At 37.3% G+C, this 11,307-nt stretch overlaps 1 protein-coding gene across 1 annotated transcript; it reads left to right on the forward strand.

Annotated features, from left to right (window-relative positions):
- Positions 1 to 1,200: 1,200 nt before the first annotated feature.
- Positions 1,201 to 10,951, forward strand: LOC139132641 (neurotrophin-3-like). Its single transcript, XM_070698911.1, has 6 exons — positions 1,201 to 1,312; positions 6,060 to 6,089; positions 6,831 to 6,920; positions 7,935 to 8,182; positions 8,942 to 9,126; positions 10,088 to 10,951. The coding sequence occupies exons 1-6, from the start codon at positions 1,249 to 1,251 to the stop codon at positions 10,230 to 10,232; spliced, it is 762 nt and encodes a 253-aa protein (XP_070555012.1). The 5' UTR covers positions 1,201 to 1,248; the 3' UTR covers positions 10,233 to 10,951.
- The last annotated feature ends 356 nt before the right edge of the window (positions 10,952 to 11,307 follow it).

An 11,307-nucleotide genomic window follows, 5' to 3' on the forward strand; every position in this document is an offset into this window, starting at 1 on the left:
AAAACTAAGCCAGTTAAAAGTTTCTTGCGATAAGAGCTTATAATTAACCCACAAAAGTAGTAGGAGTTGTAAACGTTTGAGAGTCCGAATATATGTCACATGTCTCCGAGGCGCATTTAATGAGAGAGGGATAGCGGCTTGTTGACGTACCTAGCTCACTGTGGGGCGACATTTTCGATGCCGAAACCCGTATGGACGATTTTAGCGTAACGAATTTGTATACAATGTTGGGAGACCCATGATGGAATTCCAGTCGCATTGTACCAACTTGCAGCGATGCCCTTTTCGACCAACTACCCGGGACCAACTGCTATAAACAACCTGGTTAACAAATTACATGCGCTCTTTTGCATACGACCTCGCTCCCGGCCTCGTTTACAGTTGTTCCGGGTCTTGATCGACTTTGCCATAAAGGGAGCGAAAAAACGTAATTATTACATCATTTTGAACAAATCTCCACAAAATCGAAGTAGAATATCGTTCTGTCGGATGGAAAACCTTTTTGGGGGTAACTCCCACCCCAAAATTAAAGAATTAGCATTTATATCCGACTTAAATCTTTTGACGTGGTCCCTAAACATGTCACAATTTTCAAATTTATTCCGATAATTAATGATCGCACTCACGTCTTTATACTCTACTACTACAGCTACTACTACTGCCGCTACATACTATGGCAGTTGCTATTGTATCATGTATGAGGTATTGTACTTTAAAGTTTTTCGAGCAAAATATTTTCTGTGTTGAAACTTAGAGTTGCATCCATTCGTTCTCCAAACTTATGGTTTTTGTTTTAATATAATTCTGCAGGGGAAAAAGTCCAAACTCCAACAGATGATGGACATATGCCAATCACTAACAGAAGCACCAGAAGTGCAAAAACATTAATAATGCCACACGTTTTGCAGTCACGTGATATCACTCAAGGGCAGCGGTAAGGACACCTCTTCTATCTTATCGCAATCTCCGATTGCAATCTCTAATTAAAATCAATTTGTTCTTGTAAAAGGAAAAGCATCACTTCTTATCGATGGCTTTTGGAGCGAACGTGATCTTCAGAGGAAGAGTTACTGCTGGCAATAGATTGAAACGCCCATTAACATTGAAGTCCCAGTCACAACTTACGTGTACAAGAAGTGATCGCATAGAAAATCAAACTGTATGCAAATACGACTTCCTGAGAACACGGACGGTATTTAAGTCAGACTTGGTTGACAGTGGGTCGCATTTTATTTTGTCTTGTTGAGTATGGACTGTTGGCGAAGTTGCGTTTTACTGGCTTCCTGTACAGTTGTTCTGACTTTACATATAGGTAAGGTACTTTAATTACCTGATACACTTTTCATTTATTCGTCACCAATAAGCTTTTCGCCAAGTCAGGTAAAGCCATGATATATTTCCATCCTTGAAAGAGGTAAGTTACATTCGATCGTTTACATGGCGAGCTAATCAAAGTCGAGAAGTATGGTAATTTTCTGTGACTGCTAATGAGTAGGTAAAAGTGAACTGGCAATAAAAGTGATGAAAGTACTGTTCTTCCAAACGTACGTATCTCATATTTATGCAGCTCATGTGAGATTACGACAAATCTCAGGATTCAGCTAAGTGGCGAGTTCACAAATAATGAAATACTGTCTCTTCTTCCTAGCGGAAAGTTCTGGAACGTTCCTCCACGAGTGTCTTTCAAATAAGGAAAAACTATAGGCTGGCTACCAATGAGTTGGTCATTGAGTTTGGAAGACATAAAACGATATTTTATTTAAAGACTCTGAAAAACTGCAGAGGACGGGATGGAGTTTTGCCGTTGCATTCTAAAATCAATCACACTAAATTATTTTAAAACACTGTTAATACAACCTTATATATTCCTGACAAGACATTTTATGTTCAAGACGTTAGCGACATGACAACGTTGTCGTCTTGCGAATGATATGTGGCAGTCTCCTGCGTTAACAAAATCATCGATGATAATCTTCACCTAAAATATCCACTCTGTTCTTTTGTTCTTTATAATCATCGTTTTACACCCGATTTCGTAATAACTTCGATTTCTTTGTGTAGTCGGACATTTTTTTCTGCTTTAGCAAAACGTAAATGTTTAGTTTGCAATTGACGCGCCTGAAATAAACGTCTTTACGGAGTGGAAAGAGCGATCATGTTAAATAGAGTGTGTCTTCTTGAAACAGAAGTATGTTGGTCCCTGTCTTCTGAAGAAGGTAACAATATTTAATAACCCTTTACTACCTTTTTGTCCTATTAAGCAACTGTGTCTCGTTTTCTATTTCCCTGTCACGGAAGAGACGTTGAATGGATGTAAAATGCATGTAAATGTTCGATTCAAAATAAGAGACTCTACCTCCCAGTATGATAATAATTTCTTTTTCCTTGAATATACGAACAATTTCACAATGACGATGGCAGATTATACAGCTATGTATTATTTGCCTTCCCATACTCACAACATGAGGTTTCCAAATCATTTAACCACTTTTTAGAACGTTTCTGCGACTACGATTCCGAAATATTTGAAACGCAAGAACCGTCTGTGTCACCTGGCAATTATAAACATGTCTGTTGCTCTGTGTTCTTCAACAGTTGATAAATGGACAATTCTGCTGAAGTCTGTGCTCATATCAGCGTGTACCGATTTGAAGACTGTTAGTCAAGTGCGTTAACACAATCTGAACCAAAAGTACGCTGTAAACTGTACAATTTTCGAATCCACGAATACGCATTTTGAAGTTGCCAGCTTTAGCAACAAGAGTCCATTGTTTAATCTGTAGTAGCTGTAACTGTTGATAACACTTTCATTATTTTTGTTCCACGAAACGGGTAAATTATGTTTTTCTTCTCCGCAGAGTGTGTTAAATACCGAGTATTAGTCTTGCCGATTCAATGCATTGTACACAATAAAACGTTATTCATGATTTCTAGTCCGGACTAGAATTCAGTTGTCATCTATAACTCTTACCATGCAACGTATATACAGGCTGTGCTGTCTAGCTGAACAGATAAACATTCAGACACGACTTCTTGAGACGATGCATGAACTGTGTCTTACAGACAGAACGAAATTTTGGAAACGAAATGTATTAGTGCTGAATAAACTAGAAACACGATTGGAACTAATTTGGGATAATTGGATGGTGAAGTAATGCCGATTTAATCTACAAATGTAATGTCATCTGCTTTTCTTTTTACATTACACACTTGTTTTTATGAGTAATTTGCAATATTGCAACATTCAGCTATAGGGCACCTAACACTTTTGAGAAATTTGAAAAATATGAAAATTCAGTTATCCCAAATTAGTTCCAATCGTGTTTAGATGAGAAATTGCAAGGGGACGCCATTTTCGGAAAAAAGTCAAAAGTAGAGGCGATCACTTAAAGGAACAATTCTGTAATTATTATCTCACTTTATGAACTCCTTCTTCAGAAAATATGCATTTGAAAAAAAGTGTTGAAAATATTTCAATATGAACTTTAAATCCTTAGTATCCCTACATAGATAGAAAATGTAATCTTCCTATCGTAGTATTGCCTGCAAAGAAATTCATAATGGAAAACCGATAAACTCGACAATGTTCGGGATGTTTCGTCGGGATTAGGCATGGATTTATCTGATCAAAATTATGTCGAAACTACACTAAGACATGCACATGTGGAGCTTCTTAACTATAGGAATAAAATCAACAAGAGTTGTCAGACATTCACGATATAAAGCTGTACATGATGCCACCTGAAAGGTAACAACCAATATATTGAGTAAGAGATGCCACAATTTTTTCGAGAAATTCCCGTTCGAGGAAGGAATTCGACATAACTCAATCATATATATATAAATGCCCATTTTCCTGAACTCACCCTTTTGAATATGTTTAGACTATGATTATTGTGCACCAATTTGCCGGTAAAAATTGTGTTTGTTGATTCTAAGAATACGTTATTCATAATCTACAAATAAGTTTGAGCCAAGCATTTTGCTTTAAGTACTGCCATTTTCAACAATCCCGACTTATTCGTATCTAGGCCCAGCAGACATGGAATAATAACGTCTGGAACCTGCATTATAATTTTCATCGATAGGACTTCCTTTGTTTCCGTTCAGACGCATGTCCTTTCACATGCAATGATTATCTTGGCTTCAGAGTTGACTGAATGGTTTGCCTTGAGAATACACACGTGTCACGTGATATTCTGATGCCACAATCAGCTTTAATTTCCAATCGCCTGAAGCAAAACTTTGGTTCAGTCAGTGTTCATAGTATGTCGTTGGCCATATCACCATGGTTTGTTAGCGTATTCGTAAAAGTTCGCAGCTTCAGATACCCAGATACAAATGCCGAGTAAACGTCACAAAACGCTCTCGTTGGCATTTAACGATCCAAGATAAAAAAAAAATCGATAAAAACTATGAATGTTCAGAGAGCAAAGTTGATCTGAAGAAATCCCAATTTTGACAATTTATTACTGTAGGTTTACGAAAAAGGCGGCTGCAACCGGGAGCTCAAACTTCCAAACTTTTTGATAGAATACCGAAGGCACGGCAACTCACTGGTTGCTGTGGCAACTGCAGTTGATTCAAATTCATCACAGAAAATATTACACAATAACAGTTTCATCCATTGGCAATGCACATAACATCATCGGTAATATTTCATGTCACACCTGTAATCTAATCTACATCATAGACTGTAAAAAGCGCTCCGAATAATATGTTAGAAAAACCCAAACGTGAAACAAAAGCGGATCATGAACATATACACACCGTTCGTAGTCACAAACCAACCTCTGTCTGCACAACACTTCACCAACCTACATGCTATCGATACAGCGGTTCGATACAGTGGTATCTACAAGACACAGTACCCGCAAAAGATGACTTTGACTGTTAACAAACTTACAATCCACTGTATAAACAAACGGCATGGTTATTATTCTCTCCTTCCTGTGTTTTTTTTTTTCTCTCACGTTGCGGCGGTCCTCCATGTATCTTGCCGTTCTCGTCATTTACATGTACAGTTTAACTTTTCTCTCCGCGCCTAGGGGTGTCTTTTCGCCTCATTTGTCCCTTACCTAGGGGAAGCACTATTAGCATTGATATATATATCCACTATCTACAGGCTATATAACTAACATTGTAAGTTGCAGTTATAACAGTTGGTTCCCCTTCCACGTTTTTTTTTTTTTTACAGCTCACTAGATTCAACCTGTTTTCTGACACTACTTTTAACTTTTTCAATTAAGTTTGTACTTTCTCATGACAAAGTAGTAACACTCGTTTTAGACAAAGGGAGAGGTCTTTTACACTCATGTTCAAGTATTGTCTTTCCTTGTTAATTTTTCAGCTATGTTTATTCAGTTTCTCAGTACCTTTTCAACAAGCTGTCACTCTTAAGAAGGCAACCATGTGAGTTGCCGAAACTTCAGCATTTTATCGATAAAGTTTTGAAATTTAAGCTTTCGGTTGCCATTGGCTGTTTTTTCCTCACCAACTAATATGATTAGTTCTGTAGTGACCTCTCACGCTCCATCGGCAACTTCACTTTTACTTTAACTGATTCTTTTCGGAATACTGAATTTATTACGATTGATTTCACTGTTAATTTCCTTTGTACTTCATGATAATAATCATTAATCAATAAACTGCCTGAAAACATTTACATTTGATAGCTATCGTGTGATGACTTGGAGCCAATATTGATTAAATTAACGATACAATGTCAGTTTCAAGTGTGTTATGTGATGTCTATATTTAAAGATCAGAAGAACACAGTCTATTGGGAAATTTCTTTCTAATTTTAATACAACCCGAAGTGAGCATATTCGACTCCGGAGTGAAAACTGCAATTGAGAATAAACTTTTCACACATTTTTAAAGGTTACTAAGGTGACGTGCAAAACGAAAAGTTACAATCTTTCTTTCTTTCTGCTAAAAATAAAGTTCTTAACATCAAACTTTGTACTCATGTTCCCGATAAGAAAACAATTTTTCCTGAGAGTGGAAAAATACTTTCTCTTTCATGCCTTAATTTTATGATTTTTATCACTTTTTAGATGTGGTATCGACAGCACCAACTGAATACGGTAAGAGTTTGTTTGTCTCTTAATTTTTTTATTCACCCGGACATGAAACACCTTTTGGAATAAATAGAATTACTTTATTTTATGTTTCAACACATTGCCCTGATAGATTCCAATGCCTATTACATTTATAGGAGTAGTATGATCGCATCAATTAAGTGATTGACTGTACCAAAATTCTGTTAAGGTAGAATGCGCCTGTGGGACAGATATTCTGACTCTGAATTTCCTACAAAGACTTCTCTGATCAACCAATTGTACAGGATCATTGTAAAACCCTTATTTAAGTAAATAACATTTTCGAAGTCTTATTTTTGTGACAATCCAAAATTAATCTTTTCACGATAGAGTTAACATGAGGATGGCGGCCATTTTGAATTTCAAATATCAGTAAATTTATACAAGGTAATTTGTTTCCATAGTACCGGAATTTGAACCGTGACCTCCGGTTGTTATTCTTGACCCTAGAGGAGAATGATTGAAAGTTTCCCATAGGAAATTGGGCAAAGGTTTTCTTTCATTTCAACGCGCATGTTACCTCCAACAAATTAACGAATTCGATCAGAGACACTCGAAAAAGTGTTTGGATGGTCAGTACGATAGAACAGTCATTTCAAATACCGACGATATAAATATTTCAGTATAATCTAATAGCTTTAAGCAAGGACGTCTTTTAATTCTGAAATCACATCGTTTGGATATTTGCTGACCATTCAATTTTCCGTAATTACACTTTTGTCACAGATGTCGGTTTTCAAAACCAATCTGTGTCTTCAAACAAAATGAATCGACGTTCTACGTTGGACAATGGAATGCTAAAGTTAGTACTTCACGGTAAGTCTACTGGCACCTTTACCTGTCTGTCTCTCTGTCTGTCTGCCTGCCTGCCTGCCTGCCTGCCTGCCTGCCCGCCTGCCTGCCTGCCTGCCTGCCTGTCTGTCTGTTTGTCTGTTTGTCTGTCTGTCTGTCTGTCTGTCTGTAAGTATGTATGTATGTGTATCTATGTCTGGCTGTACGTACGTACGTACGAATGTAATGGTAACTAGCTGATGATGTAGCTGGCCGCATAGTCATCATTTGACTGAAAATGATCCGAAACCGTTTTCAACTTGGCGACTTTTGGTTTAAATTGATCAAATTAGATCAAGACTTTTACATGAAAAATCCGGTTTTTACAAAATTATGCAAGAAAACGTCCATAAAACGCATAATAACCCAGATTCAAATGTACCCATACGTCGTTCAACGACCATAGTACAGTTTCTTCTGTCATGGAAATCAAACATATAACTGATATAAGTGTAAAAAAAAAAGAATGAAATTATATAGGAGAGGCATGTAAACATAAATTATAGCCCTCAAAAGGAACAGTGTAACCTCAAGGAAGGCAATTATTGTGTATGACACATAGGGCACATAGGTGGGGAGGCTATTATTAGTACTGTACGCTTTAAAAATTAAAAAAGTTAGTTTACTTTTGAAATTATGTATTAAAGGGATACAGTCGTCGGAACTTCGCTCAAATGTCGTATGGGACCCATACGACCAAATTAAATACTGTATCCAAGGTACGATGGTGTTTGATGAAATTTAAAACATGTCTGTGGTAATCTACATCGTATACCTTAAATGTTACAGCTATGACAATGAGGTGCATGTAGTTATCAAGCACGAAATACATTATTTGTAAACAAGAAACTCGCACAGGCGCAGTTCCGACGACGATTTCCCTTTAAGGACGTAAGCATACGTATGTATATCAATTACTATAGGTGCAGAACCATATATGGACACATGCAATAAACATTCGTGTGTACTTTCTGACCCTTTACTCTTTCATCTGCACAGATTTAACTGAACGTGTGATCAAAGACATGACAAGTAGCAGAAATACAAAGTCAACTGACATGCAAACCGAAGACATGAGGCGTAGTATTAACGGCTTCTATGACACCCTCGAGGAGCATCCTGCCATACTGTCAGATCGCGTTGTATTTTCTTCAAAGAAATCTGACTTCGAACCAGAAAATCTCAAATCTGGTATGTTTGATGAAGACCAGAGTGACGTCATTGACAGTAGTGAAGAATTCAACATGGTAAGTGTGATCGCGCCTATCTTGTGGATGATGAAATATGACGTTGATATTCTGAGGCGCACAACAATCGCTATGAAACAAACATAGTTCAATGAAGAAACAGTAATACGAACCGGAAAAGAGCAAATTAATGTCATCAGGCACTATTTAATAGTGATCAGGGTTAAAATTTAGTAACTCACATAATCTAATCACTATTACCTAGAATGCGGATTCAGTATTTCTTCCAAGAAGGCCTGTAACTCTATAAATTTTGATGATTTTTTTCATTATTTTTGTTCCGTATGTCAATTACAAGTTCTTGTTCTACTCCCTAAAAACATATTGAAATACCCACTGTATAGCTTGTCAGTACAGCATCTATATATGAGTAAAAATCATTTGTTGTTGTTTACAATTGAATTCTAGTCCGGCCCAGAATTCACATGTCAACAATACACTGAAGTCTAAATCTGTATAGGCTGGGTTGACAAGCTCGACACACGTGTATTTAAACATGTATTTTCGTAAGAGAATACCATTAGAAACTGTAAATGACATCAAAATTAAACTAGCAATTTAAATGCTGGAAGCTCTTTTGACTTCATGGCCTTATGGAAGTCTCCGTTTACACAATGGTGACACGTTTTAGTACGTATAGCATCGTAAGAATATCGATAATAAATAACATTTGTTTTAAGAAATATTGTTGCTCAAATAATTATCCACTCTAGTTATTCATTGAATTTTTGGTTCGTTTAATATTTTGTTTTCGATCAGAATAAACGTGATCCCCCATTCCACACAGTGTGCAGAAGTAAGGTGCCCGAGGTCAGAGAGATAGCTTCTGGAATTAATATGAGAGGCGAGGAAGTCAAACTGAAACAGCCTGGCCAAAAGTTCTACATTACGGAGTGTGAACGCGGTGGTCTCAGAACTGTATCCTGTTCTGGTATCGATAGCACGTGAGTATTCGCAAGGCTTTTCCCTCCTTTTCCTTTGGAGTCAATTACGAGGAGAAGTGGTGTGATCGGCATTGTATGACACGTCTCGCTGAGATAAACTTGTTTTCTCGACCTCCAGAGGGTCGCCCGCGGGACAACCATCACCAGTGGGCAACGTCATGCTTATATACCATTGTCCGTCTGTTGTTCGCTTCACTGGTAAATACTCGCGATAGAACAAGCAAGCAATTACAAAACTAGTCTATGTGTAAGCTAGCTTTCAATTATACCTAGAGTAGAATAATTTTATATGGCAAATGAGATAACAGCCAGTTGTTGTGTAGAAAACTCGTGAAATCTGTGATTTCTTTGAAAAACTAAAAATTTTCTTATCTCTTCAATTTTTAAATAAAAGCTTATTCCTACCCATAAGAAAAGCAGCATAACAAAAATTGCGCGAGGTCACAAGATAACTGTTGAATGCCATGAACATTTATAATTGATATTTAGATTGAGGATTAAAGGGCCACTAGCTGTAACTTTTTATGATTTCTTTTCTCTATTTTTATTCTTCACATTTTTCTTCTCCCTAAAGCACATTGAGAGACACAGTATACAGCTTGTCAACTACGCCTGTACATGTGTAAACCGAATTGTTATTGTTAAGAAGTGAATTCCGCGGTCTGGACAAAAATTCAAACATACTAAATAATAGTGCATTTTACACATATAGATGCAGTATTTACAAGCTAAATAGTTGGTGCTTCAACTAGCTGCAATAATTGTAGCGTTCTGGCCATGCGGCCGGCTTCTTTCGTGTTGGCTGTTGTTACTCTGGCCCCAGGGTTACAGTTATTGTAGCTAGTGTTTTAGCATGCTCCGGGGAGTAGAACAAGAACTTGAATCAATCAAAGTTACGGCTACTTGCCCTTGAAAATGGGGAATAGACTCCACTCTTATTATAACTCCTTCTTTCCTTCAGGTTTTCTTCACGATGTATGGAAAAAAAGTCGTGGACCAAGGCTTTGGTTTGGTCGAAGACGAAACAAAAGTATGTGTGGGATGCCATAAAAATAAGTACGTGTTGTGTCTGTGGGATCGATACACGGTATATAAATGGACAATGAATTTTCCTCCGACTAGCCTTTTAGACCGACTCAGCAAGTAGTCCTACGTTAATGTTACCGTGGGTTCGACAGGAAATGTGGCATTATAGTAACTGGATAAGCATTGGTTGTGTGAAATACAGCATCTTGAATCAAATTCACAACGAAAATATCACAAATAACCTCTACAATTGATTGCATTTGCAGATCTTAAGAATTTATAAATTTTCCTTGGAAAGTATTGATGACAGCACACAATCATCAACTATTTCTTTAAGTTTGGTTTTGCCGCAGACCTAACATTTTAAAGGGACGTATGTCTTTTAGCTGGGTGCTTTTTCAGTTTGCATGTGATTGGATTTACTTTCTTTCTTTCTTTGAATTTCCTGTGTCTTGTCCCATCGCCTTCTACTTGCCATATTCCATGTTTCTTTCATTTGTTGGCCATGATGATACTTGTTGGCAGAGCACTTTGACTTTGCTTTTTTTCTGACAAAGTTGTAGACTCGTCAATCCATATCGCCGACTAATGATTGTCTAAACGTATTCATCTGCTACCTATATAGTCTTTCATGCCGCTGGAAAATTTCATATAAATTTGCAATTCATGTACAGCATTGCATCTTTATTTAGCCTGCTGGCATTGTCTACTATCGTCGATTTTTCCGCAATGTAAAATGCTAAGGGGACATTTTGTTCCTAGAACTATTTTGTGATTAAACTTTCTGAGAGCAGCTTATAATGAGATCACAATGTGTTGGACAACGATGGATGTTTGTACGATGTGAATGTGAGTGTAGTTATCCTGGGAATTTGTCACAGATGTAGAATTACATCGAGTTTGATATCTTCACTATGTCCGGGAATGAACTTTTACGGGGCGATGGATTACATTACGTCTGAAGCAGGTTCCTTAGCAGAACAGAATATTTCTTATGTTGAATTGCCCTTGTTAAATTCCTTGAAGCTAATCACTTGGCCGGGCCATACTCTTAGAACATAGATGCCACGTGATCGAACAGAACATGCAACAATGTTCGGTGACCTGCACACTTGACGAAGAAAAGTTTTGATACATAGAAAAAGAACACTTACC

Source organism: Ptychodera flava, chromosome 5 (assembly GCF_041260155.1).
Source record: "Ptychodera flava strain L36383 chromosome 5, AS_Pfla_20210202, whole genome shotgun sequence".
NCBI lineage: Eukaryota > Metazoa > Hemichordata > Enteropneusta > Ptychoderidae > Ptychodera > Ptychodera flava.